Source organism: Caretta caretta, chromosome 5 (genome assembly GCF_965140235.1).
Source record: "Caretta caretta isolate rCarCar2 chromosome 5, rCarCar1.hap1, whole genome shotgun sequence".
NCBI classification, from domain to species: Eukaryota; Metazoa; Chordata; order Testudines; family Cheloniidae; genus Caretta; species Caretta caretta.
Window position 1 is genome coordinate 117,034,472 of NC_134210.1, and position 18,525 is coordinate 117,052,996.

An 18,525-nucleotide genomic window follows, 5' to 3' on the forward strand; every position below is an offset into this window, starting at 1 on the left:
ACCTACATTGCCCAAATTTCATATTTTGTGCATTAACTAGTGCTACAGCATAAATTACAGATCAGATTATGGAGCACATATGGGTCTATGAAGAAAAAATTGTAGCTTCATGAGAAATAAGTGGCCAACATGTCCTTTGCCGTAAACAGTAACACCTTTAATTTGGAAAAAACAATTTGTAGGTTGATGATTGTAACTGACACAGCTTATTGCTTTTTAACTGTTCTTCATTTAAAAAAAAAAAAGACCCTACCAAACACCTTTCCAAAGCAAGGTTAACAAAAACAGGTCAAAATAAAAGATCAATCATTAGCTTCTCCATAAACAAGAGTACAGATTACATGTAGCCCAACTTCTTCTCTCTGTTTTAGCTGCATTTAGTTTTTCTTGGGGAAAACTGGCACAGGTGTGAAGATTGTAGCATTTCTCCACTTTATTCTTCTTCTACACCACGCTTTTGGGGGGGGGGGGGGCGAGGACAGTATGGAGGAGACAAATTGACTTTTCAGGTGTGATGTGCAGACAGCACCCATGGAACTTAGTGTACTTAATGTAATTACAGGGGGGTTGGTGTATTGGCAATATTAGTAATGTTTTTATGGTCGTGCCCATTGACTGCAATACACACTAAAAGTGGTTAATACTGAAATATTATGGAAAAGGAAGTGGCTTCCTGTTGATTATTCTGTTCTTGAAGAAAATCACCATTTTCTGCCCTTCGTATCCTCCTTTACTTTCCAAAGCATCAGTTCCATACAAGCAGCAGCATCTTCACTAGAATCATGGCCACCAACTAGGAAGGAACAAAATATATTCATATTTAAAAAGTAGTAAACAGCAACGTTTTTCCATTAGATAGTGTCCATCACAAAAAGCTACAAGAGAGGAAATGAACAAAGTTAACATTCAAAAAAGTCAATTCTAAAAAACTGACTGCTTCAGAGAGCCCGGCTTCACTACTGGCTAGTGAACTATAGAATGGAAAACCAGCAACATAGCAAATAATATTTACAGGAACCTGGGACATCTGAGCGTACTGCGTATACAGGTATTGCATTTAAAACAATTTAGTGACATGAGAAAATAGAGGACAGAAGAGAAACAGAAGTAAAGACAAAAAAAATCCCACACGAAAGGTGGTGTTCCAGAATTATGTAACTGGCATAGAGCAGTAAAATTAATTCAGGAATGGGAAGTTGGAGGGGCAATAACTGAGGGTGAGGGTTAGTGGCATGATCTATGTCAGATGCTTATTTACCCATCATTTGTGAGATAAAGCATCCCTGCCTATAGAGAAACGGGGGAAAAAAATCATTGAATGATCAATTGTCTTAAGTATGCAGCCTTGAAAAATACTCGAAGGTAAGTTTGCTTGTTACTAATGATGTAATACTTTTCCTTATGCAGTTTGTTATGGCTCCTGTGTTGGTCACACACATCCTATCAAACATAGGGACCAAACCTGAATATCTTGTAGGAAACCGGTAACAAAGTTGAAATTCAGTATTTAGACTGATATGACAGGAATTTGCAAAAAGCACTTCCATAACAACATGTAAGGAGTACTGAACTCTTCAGCAGTGATAGTGAAATATCAATAAAAATGAGTATTTAAACCTAAAAAATGGTAGAACTGCCTCATATGGAGTAGCTAAACTGAAGTTAGCATTCCCTGACCTTCTGTCAGCTGTACTTATCCATGATTTTAGGAGAACAGAAAAATGTTTGGACTGTACCCTACACTGGAAAAATGGTCAAGTCTGGCCTTCAACAACCCACATGCATCTATTATATCTTGACTGTCTCAGCTACTCATTGCACAGTTCAGTTAATTTATATCTTTGCAAGTCTACTTTAAAATGAAAGCATCTAGCTAGGAAGGTAGGATAGTAATGCACTGCTTTTATAGTAAAACTAGACACATCTGCCTCTGCCCCACACAAAAATGAAAAGTTCAACACCTGGCCTTAGGAGTGAGACCACCTGATAGAACGTCCTGCTGGGAAAATTGAACTTCAAAAATAGCTAGAGCCAAATCTAAAAATAGAAGTTCTATAGAAGTTAAGAGGAATGGTCTGGGGTAAAAAGATTTTTCCCCCTCCAGATACACATTTGCAGCTCCTATTGACTTAAATAAAAGTTGTTCATGCCTGTTTTATCATTAACATTTTTCAACAACGGAAAAAAAAAATGACGACGCTCCAGTGGCTGGCAATAAGATTTCAGAAAGTTTAGGAGGCTGCAAAATCTATTCCTTTTCCAGTCTTCCTTGAAGCATTTAAACCTGCAGAACTCATTTCCTATTTGTCCTTCAGAACCTGCAGGCAGCCATTCTTTTTCCTTGTCTTTGAGCTAATGGTGGGCATTTCCATCTGGTAGCATGAGGCAAGGTGGTTGATGGGGGATGTTGTCCAATGCAGACAGAACTGTTTGGTTTCATGAGATTTATAGACAACAGAACAACTAGCACAGAAGCTATTAAAATAAGCCACCATATAAAACAGCGGTGGTTCAAAGGCTAGAAACAAGCTTTAAACAGAATTACATATACCATATAAAAACAACAACATCTACAGGGAAGTGTGATATGGGTACAAACAAAAGGAGGAGTTAATACCATTTAAGAAGATGAGATAGTTTCTTTTTGCATAGCACCTGCTCAACTCACTGAAGTAGCAAAATTTCCATTAACTCAAAGGAACCAGGGAAAAACAATAGAGAGGTATTGATTCCTGAATCTTGTACTTTTCAGATACACTGGAAGAACTATAATTTGCACAAGTTAAGATAATAGAATACATCCAAGTAGCTGCTCTGTAATTACTTTATGTTGTATTAAGTACTGTCTCATCTCCAAACAAATTACAATGTCATAACATGATATGGAGGCCTTTCAAAGACCTTTTGTATCCTACACAAAAACACTTAAAGTTGTCTTCATCATATTGCAAGCTTCTTCCATAAGAAAGCAATATTTGAGCAAACAGGAGGCTTTAACTTCATGAATTTAGTTCTGACCATTTTCTACCTTTGTTCATATAAGTTTGCATTGCTGGTTACCAGTTTTATTACATATTTATTGACTATTAATGAAATTCTCAAACACTCAGAACTACCTTTATCCAGGACTTAAAAACTTGGAGACTGAGATCTGAAAGTGAAGAACCCTTGTAAATGCACCAATTTTTACCTAATAAATTACGTAATAGCTTAATAGATGTACATTTCTTTAAAATTATGTTCTAGAAAGGTTTGAGATGAGTTTAGCTATATGGAAAGACAGACAGACAACCATTTGCTAAAAGAGTTCCTCGTCCCACAAAAATAAAAAAAACCACACACCGCAACGAACACTGGAGAAAATACTTTCCATTTTTAAAAAGTTTGATTTAAATCTAATTTAACAGATTAAGTTGAAAATTCCCAGAAGTTCAAACATCACCCACAGATTGCATCCTGTTAGTTTGGGGAAGAGAGACTTCTGCATTCTCTGAATCTCTGCTTTAAGTGAAAAACTGAATCCAGCCTTAATGTAGAGATGCTATGGTACCTCTATAATTACAAAGCTCTAAGACAAGGAAGTAGCCAAGAAAAAAAGATTCAAACACAGAAGTTCAAAAGGGACAAGTCATCTTCTGTCAGATATTTGCTTAGGAGAGATCAAAAGTAGAATACTTTTAACTACTTGACTGATTAAAACTATTAAATGGAAGTCAAACATTGTTGACTACGAAGAAAGTCGTTCAGGATGTGACTGAACATTTCCACATTAGCTCTGGACACCTCCACTTGTTTTATAGTATCCAAAAGTGTGCTAGACACCTCATTTCGGACATGTTCCCTGCCCCTGAAGTGCTTACAATCTAACACTGGGCATGACAGAGTGGGCATAACAACAGGAAGGAACTCAGATGAGGAAGGAGTCAAGTAAAAGCAACAAGATCATTCCATTACTTTGGCTAATTATGTGCGGACGTTTTCTGTTTGATTAGCTGTTATTAAAAAGCCTATTAATATTAGGTATTGATTCACATTTTGTAGGCACTACAGAAAGTAAGTTTCAAGGAAACTACGCCTAACAATTTAATAATTTAAACTTGTGCAGTATGGAATTTAGAAGCCCAGGAATGTGAGATCACAGAGCAAGAGTATCTTTGGAGAATATTTATCTTTACATCAAACTAAATGTTTATTGAAAGGAAGCCTTCAACTTATCATCTAGACCACATGATCATAGATACTTGCAAATTAGGAGCCTCGTAGACCTGGAGTTTGAGTGCAAATGCATTTAGATAAAAGTTCAAAACTTGTATAGGTTCAAAACTTTTGGCCGAATTAGTTTAGACAAAAATGTTTGAGTGTAATTATATTTTAAAAAAGGAAAACTGTAAAATATAAGCCTTACATTTAGTAGCCCTAATGATATCCATTTTCGTTGTCCTCAACTGTTATGGCAGATTAATATAGATTCAGAGTCAAACATAATTACTTTGGGAAAAAATGTAGGTTAAGATAAATGAGATCCTTCATGGTTTATTTTTAAGGTAGGCAGGCTATTGGCTCCAGAGGATACCAAAAATCTTGCATCTAACGGTTCTACTCATTTGAAATACAATCCAGCTTCCACGCAATATTGCAGCTTAAAGGTTGTTCCTGCTCTTCCTTGGAATTCCCTTTTTGCCCCTTTTCCTCCCCAAGCACCCTCATGTGTCATTCAGTTGGACTGCCATACAGCAAATAGAAGCACTCTGAAAATGAGAACTGTCGCCAAGACAGAATTTGAAGAACTGTGTTAAAAAGCTAAATTCAAAAGTGCTGATCTGAAGTACTGTGCGCAGTTTCAATTTTTTTTTTTTAAAGACTCAAAAAAGTGTGTCTGGGAACTCATTAAAATAGTGCTTTCAATCAGATGACTAATGTACAGCACGTCTCATTTTATTCTATAGAAGTAATTGTACATGTACACTGTATGTAGTTTTACTGATTCTTCTTTTAAGCCCAATTGAGCAATTCATTTTTATGATTTTAAAACTGAAATCCAATGAAATTTTAAGGATGGTATTTTGTATCCTAACAAAAACCCGTGTGTATCAGGTCGCTAGCTAACATGTGAATCTGTGTTTAAAACATGCATGTAAAATATTTATCAGCCATAACCCATTACGTTTTCCATTTTGCCTCTCAGACATTTCTTTACTCCCTCAAATTGGTTTTCCCTCCTTTTAGTGCTACTTGTAGATATATGAGCAAGGAAATCATGCTATTTCTATACATTTGATACATAGATTGGTTTTGTATAAAGAATTTTGTTTAAAAAACTGAAGTCACTGTTAGAACTTTTCCCTCTAGGAGAGAGAAAATACTAAAAAATTACTAAATGTTACATTTGATAACTGGACTAAAAGTAATCCTCCAAAATAACTGACATGTGCATAGATGAAAATGGTTGAAACATAGGTACACAAGTTGCACTTTGAAAGTTAATTCCCGCTGGGAGAGAAAATGGAGAAGAGAACCTCAAAAGTGAAGAAATGTTAAAGTGCAACCAATGTAAAATGCAATCTTACACAAGATTCTATACCTTAATTTGTGAAATTAAGAGTGTCATTCCCACAAAGAAAAATAATAGTTGGCAAGTTAAACAGTGAAAATTTTGCCTTTACTTCCACATCTACACTTGCAGTATTTTATGTATATACTACAATGAACACTGCAAATACTGAGGCAATTTTATCTAAGACAAAGTTAGCAAGTTTTTAAAAGGGCAACAACCGTACTATTAGATTAGGTTGTTGCTTGGTACTTTTCCTTTTTTTATGCAAATCACCAATGGTTTATATATAAACTAAAATAAGCTCCTACCATCATCTTGAATAATTCGTCTGAGGTAATCAGCCATTAGATTTCTAAGTGCTCTTTTATGAGGCAAGCCTAGCCGATGAGGAAACACCACTGCTGTGTCCACAACAGTGTTATGAATCAGCTGTTAAAAAAAATGCAGTGGTCTATGTTAAGTACATCCGTGATCACAAGTCCAATTACATTTTTCCTTTAATAAAACAAAACTGTTCTTAAATTATCTCATGATTAAAGCACTGCCCCGTCACCCTTCTTATAACCCATTTCCTTCATTAAAACCTTAAACTCGTCTCATCCTTGATTTCTTCATACTATTCCTGTTCTGTGTTTTATCTGGCCTTATTAGAGTATAAATTCTTAAGGGCAGGGGCTGTCTCTATATGTTCTGCAATGTGTTATGTATATTACATGATCTAGACTTTAGTTGACTGCACATCAAATTAACAATCAACTCTATTTTTAGGCCACAAGCAAATATTTTACCACTTTTTATTCTTGCCAGAAAACTGTATGAAAAGCACCCTGATGAGTTCATATGTAGTATAAAAAAATTCATAATTTTAGCTTCTGAATATTAATCAATGGCAATGACTCCCTACTAGGATTGCCAAATGCTTTTTTCTTTTTTACTTTTGGCTGAAATCTTCCATTGAGTACTAGTGCCTTTCACAGGTTTAAAAATAACTAGTGTCAGTCCAATAAATTGTTAGAAACCTGGGTACTGAATACGTGCAGCAAGCAGTTTTGTGTTTAACTACGCTTGCTTCAGCAGTGATTCAGTACAAATATATGCTCAATTATTTAAGTGTGCACTGACTGTTTTATGGCAATTATAAGCGGTTGGCGAATTCACTAGAGTTTATGCTAAAAAGACAAATAGTAGCAGATTTTTTCTCCCCCATTTAATAAGAAGGAAAATATAATGCAAGGGTGATGTGAAACTGCATAGTTAAAAGCACAAAAAAAGGAAAAGTGAAATTTTCAGTGAAGTTTTCTTGCTTGTGTTATATCTCTCTCTATTCTGTATCTAAGTATGAAATGAATAGCTTTCATATCACTGATATATATAAAAATGATAAAACACAGCGTGTGTAATGCTGACAAATTAATCTGACAAAATCTTAACTTTTATTTCCTAATTCATTATTTTAACTGGGCACCATTATATCCTGCAATAAGTTCAGTTCTATCCTAAAGATATTCTCCTGAAGACCAGCTGCTTTGAAGTTAAAGTTAATGACAGCACAGGTTTAAAAAAATCTTGTAGAAATTTCATAGAACTAATGCTTAAATGTTTTACCTTAAGAGCAAATAAATCATTTTCTAAGCTGTGTCCAATTAAAATAGTATCTGCACTGAATAAGTTTAGCAATATTGCCTGCACATCCCGAATAGATGACGTAATGTTCTTCAAGTCCTCTTCTGTCACTCCAGAAAATCTAAGATAGATTTAAAAGAGCTTCAGGAAGTGAGAAATATAGCAAGTGAACAGTGGGAAGAGGTAGTCTCTGGACTCCTTTTTGTAGCATTCAAATTAACTCTAGCCAGCTTTGGAACCCAGTAGACCAATTTTTATTCTCCTCTCCAGCATAGGTGAAGGATAATGAGGTTACTGGCTTTGGCCCTGCTTTCAGAAAAAATACTGTGACAGCTGGCTGCAGATTGTCCACATAAGCCTGGAATGGAGGAGGATTTGGGGTACTACAAGGACACAGGCCCCGCTATTGAGAGAGATTGAAGCAAGAACCACAGACTGGGTATTTTCTGGGCTTCTTCCTCCTCCTCCTCTTTGATTGTGAATCAGAGCAGGTAAAAAGCAAAAGACTCTAAAAAGGTTGCCTTGCCTTAAGACATTTGCTACTACTTCAGCAGAGGCACAAATGAAAACTTTGGAACGGAATGCATGAGGATCCTGAGGAGGCTGGAGCCAAAAAACTTTTGCATCCAGGATGGATGCCTCTTGCCTGACTGGCAGGCAGGGAGATGGGACATGTACAGAATCTGCATTAATAGCAGTCACATTTCATCAAATCTTACTCCAGTATACTTTAAAGTTCGTTATTTAAAAGTTGCGATGCTTCAGACAGGGATCTCAAACATCAACATCTCTAGATTTTTAAGTAAAGTCACATGAAAATGCAGCTATCCGTTTGGGGAAAAACAGGGAAAAATTTACATAATGTAGAAAAGAGGTTTTTGTTTAACTTAAAGCCGGTAGCCAATTGTTTTGTATCCAAGTTTACCTACAATAAGTAGAAGAAACAGCTTTAAAAAAATATAGAAAATATATACTGAACTTCTCAGAACTGGAGTTTTTTTTCCATTAAAATCAACAGTTTGTGAATTAAGGCACTATCATCTTCAAATGTTATAGGTTTTTTGTTTTTTTGTTTTTTTTAAAGATACACATACCTAGTATTATAGTCTATGATTTCATTATCTGGTTTAACAAGTGTATCATAGGCAACCTGTAGGTTGGAATCAACCACTGTCACTCTAGTAAGTTCCAGACCTTGTGTTGTGTAACACTAAAAGAAAACAAAACAAGTGTTAAATGAGAATTTAGAGTGTGTCACCTCTGTGCCTTTTGCTCTTTATACAAGGTATGTAACATTAAGGAACCACACAGTTACTGTGGGGTCCAAGTAATAGTTATACCTACCCTTTCCTGCAGCCACACTTTTAAGAAGTTTTGTTTCCCGTCCAAAAAAAAAAAAAAAAAAACCCCAAAAAAACAAACCACAGATTGCCACAACAGTTAAGTTTCTCTATATTGATTCCATCTCAATCTTTCCTTAAGGAATGAGCAGTCTCTGGATGTCGTAACAGCAGTCAAGTTTTATTTAGGTAACACTAAACAGCCTCCAATTTGGTGGTATTCTTCATTAGATAGAATGCACCCAGTTCAGCCTAAATCTTAATGAAAACCCATTCCACCACTTCTTATTCCTAGAAGAGAATTATACACAGTATTTCCTATGAAGCAACATTCAAAAGTAACTGACAAATATTTGGTTTGAGCTAATATTTCAAGAAGCCTAAAGTTAACCATACCATCTCACAGTCGAGTGCAAACACACCATGATTTCCATCAGCTGGAGTTAGTTTGATAAACGTCTTCACGAAGCCTTCCAGGTTTTCCTTTCGGCCATCATGGACATGGAGCTGTGAAGTTTCCATTAGCATTAAAATGTGATTAGTAAGTGTCTTATTGCTATGCAGGCATAACCCCATACTATAGATAGTGGTCCTACACTGATGTGAAAATCTCCCCATCCAAACGTAGCTAGATCAAGGGAAATTTTTCCATCAACCTAGCTGCATCTACACTGGGGGGGTTAGGTTAGCATAGCTATTTCATTCAGTGATGTGGATTTTTCACACCTCTGGGAAATGTAAATCTGTCAACCTACATTTTAAGTGTAGACCAAGTGTTATTCAAATTGCTGAGTGTGTAACTTATCTTTGATAAAGACTAAAGTTAAACAAGAGAGTCCTTTATTTAACATTCTCCACTCAACCTACTAACTCTTAGTATAGAAACCTAAATTTCTGTAAAGATAGTGATTCATAAACTGTGATCTATGACAACTGGTGGGCCATGGGTAACTGGCTGGTCACAAGGTGCTGGGTCTCTTTTTTTCCTGAAGGAAGAAATGAATTGAGGAGAAGGGCACATAAAAATAAGCAAAATTAGACACTATTCTTTTTGGAAAAACCACCCTAATTATATTAGAAATAGCTGAAACAATACAATTACTTTCCTAAAAGGAAAAGGAGTACTTGTGGCACCTTAGAGACTAACCAATTTATTTGAGCATAAGCTTTCGTGAGCTACAGCTCACGATGAAGTGAGCTGTAGCTCACGAAAGCTTATGCTCAAACAAATTGGTTAGTCTCTAAGGTGCCACAAGTACCCCTTTTCCTTTTACGAATACAGACTAACACGGCTGTTACAGGTTTCAGAGTAATAACTTTCCTATTACATTTCCATGAAAATAGCCACAGGGCTATTTTGTGATCAGAAGTACACATCCCCTGCTGTCGGAGTGGAAAGGGAAGTGGGTCCTTGAGACACTTTCTTAATATGTGATCCCCCCTATGAAAAAATTTGAGAAGCAATGCTAACATGTTCCTACCTTTGCAACCTGGCATCCAGGAGACCCAACTACTCCTTCACAACAGCTATACCGTGTTTCCAAGCCACCAGGAACTGCCATAAAAGTGAAAGGAAAAATCAAAAAACAGTCGAACAGCTGAAACAAATCAGTACTTGTTTGGAATAAGCAGTTTACTTTTCCATCGGTCACTACAAAAGAATAAAGTAAAGTTTAATTTTGGTTTCTTTTTCTACTTTGAGTGAATGTAAAATTTCTTTAGTAAATGAAGTTAACCATGCCAGAAGTTCGCCCCATTTTCTTCAACTCATGTAGACTTCCCAGGGTCATTCTTGGGCTGAGGCTAGAAGATTCAGTAAATGGTCATCTCTAGTTTAGATTCTAAATTATATATTTATTACATACAAAAAAACCCTACATTAAGTAACATTTTTCTATGTGGCAAAGACAAGGACTTACGACAGACACTGCAAAAACTTAGGTTGCTTGTGAAGCCTTCATTCTGTTCCCTTGAATGTATGCATTACAAGATCTAAATACTGGCATTTCCTAACTTTTGAATGCTTGATATTTCAACCTAGATAATGTTCTTTAATTTTTTTGTTATTTGTTGGTGTTTTGTTTTTTAAATAAAAATGTAAACACAAATGATATTTTGTGCAACTCTACCAAGCCTTTCCCCTCCCCCCCAAATCATGCATCATTAGTTGATTTTGAATCCTGAACCTTGGGCATTGCAGCACAAATTGAGCTACAGGATTATTTATGTTAGCTGGCACCAGAATACGATGGAAATGGGCCACCTGCTGTATCTCAGAAAGGGCCTTGAGGGGAACCAGGCCCGGCCCTTCCCACTTCTATATCAGGAAGAAACAGGAGCTCCTTCATCATGTGCTGCCCCCTGATGGGGGAAAGGATGAACCATTGGGGCAATATGCTGGTCTGGGAAGGGTGAGTTCCACAGCTGAAGTGACTAAAAGGAAACTGATTTTCAGAAGCTTCTCAGCCAAACCTGAAAAGAATTTAATAGGCAAAGAAAAGGTACTACCCTGACTTCAGGGCTTTCTCCCTGCTGAGTTTCAAATGCTGGTTATAAACAGTAGGGTATTACTGCTTCTCAAAAGAAATGAAAAAGACCTTTTAAAACAAACAGTATTAAAACGACTTAAATAAAGGGGTCACTACCAGCTCCACCTATAACAAAACTTTCCTCAAGCAAGAGACATGTTTTAATGCACCTGTACTTGACTCCATGGTGGTGTGCCCAGGTCGGTAGAACCCAGGCTTCTTACACATGGAAATTTGATATGTCGTGTGGTATCCACAATCCCCAATGCACAGCAGATATTTCTAGTTTTATCACACACACTTCAAGATTGTAAACAGCATCATAATATGAAACATTAGCCATTAAAAAGTTCTTTTACATGATTTTTGATTGTGGCTTACATCAAGAGTGAACACCAACTATACTAACCTTTTTGTCTTAGTACTCTACCAGAATGGTAGTTGCATTCTTCTTTACGAATGTGCTTTCCTGAAGCAGTAACAGTGTATATTTCTCCACATCTACAACATACTCTTTTGGAAGCTGAAAGAAGTATGATAGTTCAAGGACTAATTAAAATTCAGCCTTGAAATAATTCTACTTGCCCATTAGAAAAGGTTTCCTCACTCTGGACAAGTGAAACATAAGATTTTCTTCCTTTTCAATCATCAGGGTAAGTGGTAGGCACAGTAACTACTTGCTTTGATAAGTAAATACATTTTTATGACAAGTTTTTCAAGGCTGGTCAAATTAATGACAAAAAACATTTTAGCACTAAAATAAATACGAATTCTTGCGGCATAATTCTGATATATGCATCAGTTATAAGAATTTTAAAAAGTTTATTCTTAACAAGAAAGCCTTTTTTAAAAACTCACAAATTCAATTCTTGAAGTATCTTTTATTAATCCAACTACTTAAGTCAAAGACTCTCGAACCTTTCTGGTTTACTAATACAGCACTGTGGACAGAATACGCAATTCTAGGCAAGAATTTCACTCGGGAATAGTTCTACTAAAATTAATGGAATTATTTGAGAGTAAAACCTAACGAATTTTGTAACTTTAACAATCAGGATCCAAGTAGTTACCTAACACTATTGTACACAAATTTCAATACAATATATACCAGATAAGAGGAAGAAGTTTTGTATGAAAAAAAGTTCAGTTTCCATATCAACTGTTATAGATAAACATTTCCAAATTCTGGTTTCATTTACTTACCATCAGATACAGCTGTTTTTGTAATTCCATTACTTAATATAGCACTGCCAGGTTTTTCAGGATTTGGTTGTGGGTAGCCATTCTCATGCAATTGTTCCTCAGTCAGAACATAATCTTTTAGAATTCTATAGAGAACAATTCCTGTAAAATCTAACAGCATTTAAGATGGGTTAGGGCAGGTAAGACAACGAATTTCAAAAACAGACATTAATTGGACATCTTAGATGCACATTTAAGGTTTTGCTTCAGTTATACGCAATCATTTTACAAAAAGAAAAGGAGTACTTGTGGCACCTTAGAGACTAACCAATTTATTTGAGCATGAGCTTTCGTGAGCTACAGCTCACTTCATCAGATGTTTACCGTGGAAACCACGGTAAACATCTGATGAAGTGAGCTGTAGCTCACGAAAGCTCATGCTCAAATAAATTGGTTAGTCTCTAAGGTGCCACAAGTACTCCTTTTCTTTTTGCGAATACAGACTAACACGGCTGTTCCTCTGAAACCAATCATTTTACAGTTTGTTTACCTGATCACATCTCTGACAGCAACCAAAATTAACAAAAAACAAAACCCTACGTAGAGTAAGATATTAAAATGACTTCCAACAAGTTACTACTTAACACTAACAAAAGGTTGCTTTTCAGATTATGGTTTTGCATTCTCACTTCAGATAGAAATTCAATTATTCCTTGTCTTTAAAAAGAAATTTGGAACATCAGTGATTTGAAAAATAGCATCCTCATTCTGTTTTAGAAGTTGGTAGTATGTTGGTCATGGGTGGCATTTGGGGCTGATATGTAAAAAAATCTAACAATAGGAGAAAGACCAGGAAACTCTGAATGAAAATTTATTTAATGTTGAAAAAAGTTGCCCCAGTTTATATGTAAATGGGGGAAGTTACATATTTTAGGTAAGAACTATCAGATTGTTTTACCGTTCTTCTCTTCCAATTTTCTAGATCCAGTTGCATTAGTACATCTGCTGCCACAAGACTGCCCTAAAAATAGAAACACACTTTGAACAGATTTTTAAATCTTTTAAATGGCATGTTCAAACTTCAGATTTCCTGTGGCAGTTACAGTGAAAGTATTTAAGAATTAAAACATTGTATATCCTTGGTAGCTTTTTAGAAGCATGTTTACACCAAAATAATTTAAATAAAATCATCAGTAATGATGCAAAATAGAATGATCTTTATCTCTGTCAGAAATCATCATTCCTTTCTCCCTCCCCGTTCCCCTACATAATTTCTTACCATTTGGAGAGAGACTACCTTGATCCCTCAGCTTTTTAAGGGTGTTCACAGCTATGTTCAGATACATATTTTTACTGCCACAACGATCATAAATTGCTTTTTCTTCTACCAATGCCTACATTTAAAAGAGTAAGACAAAAATTTAAGGGCATATAGCTTATTGTAAATTTTGCAGAACTGTGTTAGTCAGAATCTAAGATGGTTTTGCAGTCAGAACTGACAACAATTTCAAGCTGAAGTGTCCTAGAAACTTAAGTGCTACATCAATCATATACAATAATCTTTTAATAAGTTGTATAAATATTTGGAAGTAATATTTAGAAAAAACTCCATTTCAGGAGCTAGAAAGTTAAGTCAGGCCCTTGAAAGTGAACACACCTCTGAGTGAAAATAAGAGTGATACTTTAAATCAAATCCTAAATATAAATTTATAGATAGGGATTACTGAAATCTTATCTTGCAAATAAATGAAATTGAAGAATATAAAGAGCACCATTATACAACTAAGTGAAACATAGTGTAACATTAAAAAGTCTAAAGATTTTCTTGCGTAGAAGGAAAAATAATAGTCAAGGTTTCCTTTGGAGACTATGACACTCGGGGACAGATATTAGCAATACCACAGAACATCCCAGAAGAAGTCAGTAGATGCTATAACATTTTTAGGGCCAGGAAAATTTCCCCAAGCTTCCTCCTGTAAAGGTGTAGTGGAAGAAGTTGAACGACATCAAGCAATTTGACAGAATAGGAAAGAAGAGCTAATGAGATAGGTTTGTAGATTGAATGTGCTGCAGTGAACCTGGCTTTCTGCTTTGGAGAACACTTGACAGCAAAAATTTGTTCCTTTCTTCGGAGACAACAACTACTTCCCCTCTCCTTGGTTTTACATGTGGCAAATTCGGGGGGGGGGGGGGGGGGGGGGGAGGGGGGAAGAAATCAGTAAGAGACCAAGGGCTTGTCTTTACTACCAGGGTAAGTCGTCCTAAGTCATGCTACACCAGCTACGTGAATAACGTAGCTGAAGTCAACATAGCTTAGATCGACTTACCCCGGAGTCTTCGCTGTGCTGAACCCACGGGAGATGCTCTCTGGCTGACTTCCCTTACTCTTCTTGGAGAGGTGGAGTACCAGGATCAACCGGAGAGCGTTCTGCTGTTGATTTAGCAGGTCTTCACTAAACCTGCTAAATCGACCCCTGCTGCATAGACTGCAGCAGCGTCAATAGCCCTGTAGTGAAGACCATCCCTGAGGGTAGGAGAATGAAAGAATAAAACAGTTTAAGAATAAAGGAAAGAAATTAGGAGAACTTGAAGCACAGAAACAAGGAACAACTGAAAACAATGAGGATACCTGGAGAGAACAAATACTAGGAAGACACTGAAGAGGAAATACTTAAACAGTAAAGAAATATTATACCTTAAAAACATATAGTGAAAAAGACAGAAAATACATAAAGGTATACAATACAGTATTGTAAAAGGAATAATACCGTGAAGGGAGAAAACAAGGAAACATAGCAAGTTATTTTATTTTTAAGAGCAACATCAAGATGTTACAATGCGTGTTTTCACTAGAAATTGAATTACAGGCATTTACCTGGGACCCTAGCAGAATGGCGTCACAGAAGGCCGTCAAATTTGCAATAATCAAGAAATTTGGGTCACACTGAAGATGTTGCCCAGGCTGCTAAAGCCCATGAGCCCATCCTAAAGTAAATTTAAACGTATTTACTTGGGATGGGGTGGGCAGAATAATAGAATATCTAGGGAAATCAATGACCTGGACCATTGTGGCTGCTTTTTGAGCGAGGATTGTTGCCAAACAGGTGACTACAAACATGAATGGCATTAAGATATTAATTTCTTCACCTGGGAGTCCCACTCATAAAAGATGTAAATACCTACATATTTTAAAAGGGAACTGTTTCCTGTATGATAGCTTCCAAGCATTTCAACAAAGTATATTTTACACTTGGACAAACATGAGAGAAGTGGATGGGGTAAGGAAGAAGAGAAAAACCAAGTAAAATGCTAGTTTTTGTCTGCTAATGACTAGATTTTCAAATGGCTTACACTCATACTTGATTTTAATGGGGTCTTTTCTCAAGGTTCTTTAACATTTTTCCCCAACCATGTATAGCAAACAACATGTGTGCGTTTACTTAAACTTTTAAAAAGTGTTGTATATCTTCAAAGCTTCTCTTCATAATTAATACAAACCTTATCAAAAGCTTCATTTATTGTTCTACAAACTTTCAAATATTCTTCAACAAAAAAGTTGACATATCGTTGTCTTGTGTCATGTGGAACTTTGGATCCAGATTCTGGAATTATAGAAGGCCTTCTCCGACTAGAAACCTTAGAGAGTACATTCAATATTTAGTTCACATGTTATAACAAGGAGCTGAATAATATAAATAACTCAGTTTTTACTCAAACTAAAAAATAATAATTTAGTCCAGAATGATGTATAAAAATTTTCAGCTAAAAGAGTTTTAAAAAGTCAAGAGCAAACAAAAAGCTGGGTTAGATAAAATACAGTGTTACCCTCAGGAAAAGTTACCAGCACCAGCTATCATCTAATAGTCAACAGTTTCTATTTTTGGCCTCTCTAAATATTTTTCATTCAAACACAGACTGAAGAGACTGCAGGAGTTAATTATTTTGATACAATCTACAAGCTTTGTCATTTAGAACAAAAGAGTTTGATTTTATTAGATATTAAGATTTTTCAACGCTTGCCATAATAGAATTTAATTTTTTGTTTAAGAAGAAGTGGAGGATAAACCTGTCAAATCCAGAAGTCTAGTGTGAGAACATACCTATTTTAAAATTTTGTCCTAACAGGGTCTATTAAGCAATCTGTTTACTTAAAACATGTAATCTTAGTAACACTTATTCTCACAGAACAGATGGCTTTTATGTATTGATATTGAATGATCATCACCATCTAAATGATATTCACAGATATCTAGGAGTAAGTAGTTTTGGTAGAAGAGGGGGAAAAAAAAAAGATAAGGATACTCTCATCACCCTCTAATTTTGTTAAGTCTCTTTCTGGAAAACATGTTAGCCACAATGCCTTCCAGAAGAGCAGTTCTGAGAGAGATCAAAAAGCAAGTGTTTGAGAACCAGGCATAAACAATCTGGTACCTGGGACAGACCATCATTGAAGTGTAAATGAATTTGGTATTTAAAACCTTCAAAAATACCAAGTTTTAATCAATTTCAAACTGCTTCAGCAACACTGAAGAAGCAATCAAGTATATGGTTTTAATTGAAAGTTGTGTTTAATAGACAGCCTGCAAAAGATGTTATTTTGGTGGCAGGCTGACCTACTATGCCTATTACTGTACTGATTTATTCACTCTGGATTAGGTTTTTTTTAATTTAAATTCAATTTGATGATTGAAATTCTGCTTGACATGTAGATTTTACCTAGTCTACTCTGAAGCTTAGAGCTTTAAAGTAGACTCCCATAAGTGAATTTTACTTAATCCCAAAATACTTCCTGCCTTCTGCCAATAAATCAAGATTAGAGGAATCTTTGTCTGAAAGTAAGCAAGACCAACAGTACTCTACACAGGATTTGACTGCTCGAGATGACAGAGCACCTCTGTGCTTACACACTACAAACCCACCGCACTACTACCTGGACTCACATTAAAAGAGTTTCTATAAACCTTTCAACTTCTGCTTTCTAGGAAGAGGAAAAATCCTTTATTGAATAAAGCCAGAGAAGCCCTCCCCTTGAGATCTTGTATAAGGTAAAACATGTCTATGCCTACAAACCTGCTATCATGCATTACCTGCTAGAATTCAAAGACCTGCTAAGTTATGTCACAATATCATATGTACAAATAATTTCATATGCACTTGTCTTTATTAAGTCTAGCCAGTACAACTATAAGATATAACTATTTTACAATAGTTTTATTTGGCCTGACTAGACTAAATTAAGCTATGGAACACAGTAACACCATCATTAATTACCTTTAGGTTGATATGAAGCTCTACCATGGGGAGGGAGGGGAAGGAGTTAGATGACAGCATTACAGTTTAACAAGTTTAGTGTGCAAGCACTGTTCAGCCTTTTAAGAAATGCTGCATTGTTAGTTGAGAGATTTTCTTTTTGGAAGAGCAGTTACCAGCAGGATATTTTGCTCTCTTCCTTAATCTCTGACTAGTAAATTCTTGGGGCAGAGAAACCCCCAAGACTCCCTGAAACCTACCACTGGTGATTTGGCTAAGATTCCTGAAAGAAAAAATTGCCTACATGCTGTCTGACCACCTTTGTTCAAGGTCTGCTATATTTAGTGTAAGTAAAACATGCAACAATAATATCCAGACACCTAATCACTGCTACCTATTCCCACAAGAAACCGACCTGCAATACCCTGACATCTGCAACTTCTCAGCAGAAGGGTAATAGTTATGAGAAGGCAGGAGAATGAGCTACAGTTCTGCTAGTATACCAGTATTGCTCAAATTGAGCCACTTGTAACCACACAGACCACCATCAATTGTTAGTTTATTAAATTGACTTGAAAGCAGTACTTACTGTATGATGTGATTGTGAAATATTCAGAAAAAAAGTTAACATTTAATACTTGCATATCCTGCAGTGCTTAGCAAGCAAGACTCTGCATTAAATCAATAGGAGTTTTTCCTGATAACTGCAGTATTTGGGCATATATGTGCACATACATTTTACTACTACTATAGTACCTTAATAGGCATAGGAGCAATCCTTTTTACTGAAATATTAGAAGGTCTGCATGGCATTGCTGTTACAGCATTTCCTTGAAGGAATACATTCAGTTGACCACTGCTGGTTGCCACAGGTTGAACTTCAAGCAAATTTAAACATACTGAAACAACAGAAGGTAGTTATTACATAGTTATTCATTAAGAATGAAGTTTTACTACTCAATCCCCTTTCATCAAGTGGCAGAGACAGCAGGTTTGTATAATTTTTGGTGGTGCCCAGAACAGGTCCAAGTCCTGCCCCCCTTCCCCT

The 18,525-nt window shown here is 36.0% G+C and overlaps 1 protein-coding gene across 4 annotated transcripts in view; it reads right to left on the reverse strand.

Annotated features, from left to right (window-relative positions):
- Positions 1-132: 132 nt before the first annotated feature.
- Positions 133-18,525, reverse strand: part of LOC125637155 (RNA exonuclease 1 homolog) — a 29,536-nt gene continuing 11,143 nt past the window's right edge. For 2 of the 4 annotated variants that reach the window (XM_048851322.2, XM_075128829.1), the window contains exons 5-16: positions 18,234-18,376; positions 15,726-15,863; positions 13,507-13,621; positions 13,186-13,248; positions 12,249-12,398; positions 11,455-11,568; positions 9,999-10,072; positions 8,914-9,024; positions 8,272-8,387; positions 7,160-7,298; positions 5,863-5,983; positions 133-793 (exon numbers count right to left, since the gene is read on the reverse strand). In XM_048851322.2, the coding sequence (XP_048707279.1) occupies positions 702-793; positions 5,863-5,983; positions 7,160-7,298; positions 8,272-8,387; positions 8,914-9,024; positions 9,999-10,072; positions 11,455-11,568; positions 12,249-12,398; positions 13,186-13,248; positions 13,507-13,621; positions 15,726-15,863; positions 18,234-18,376 (1,376 nt within the window). In that variant the 3' untranslated portion in view covers positions 133-701. The remainder of the gene's footprint in view (positions 794-5,862; positions 5,984-7,159; positions 7,299-8,271; positions 8,388-8,913; positions 9,025-9,998; positions 10,073-11,454; positions 11,569-12,248; positions 12,399-13,185; positions 13,249-13,506; positions 13,622-15,725; positions 15,864-18,233; positions 18,377-18,525) is intronic. The other 2 variants (XM_048851323.2, XM_048851324.2) reach the window with 2 other exon arrangements.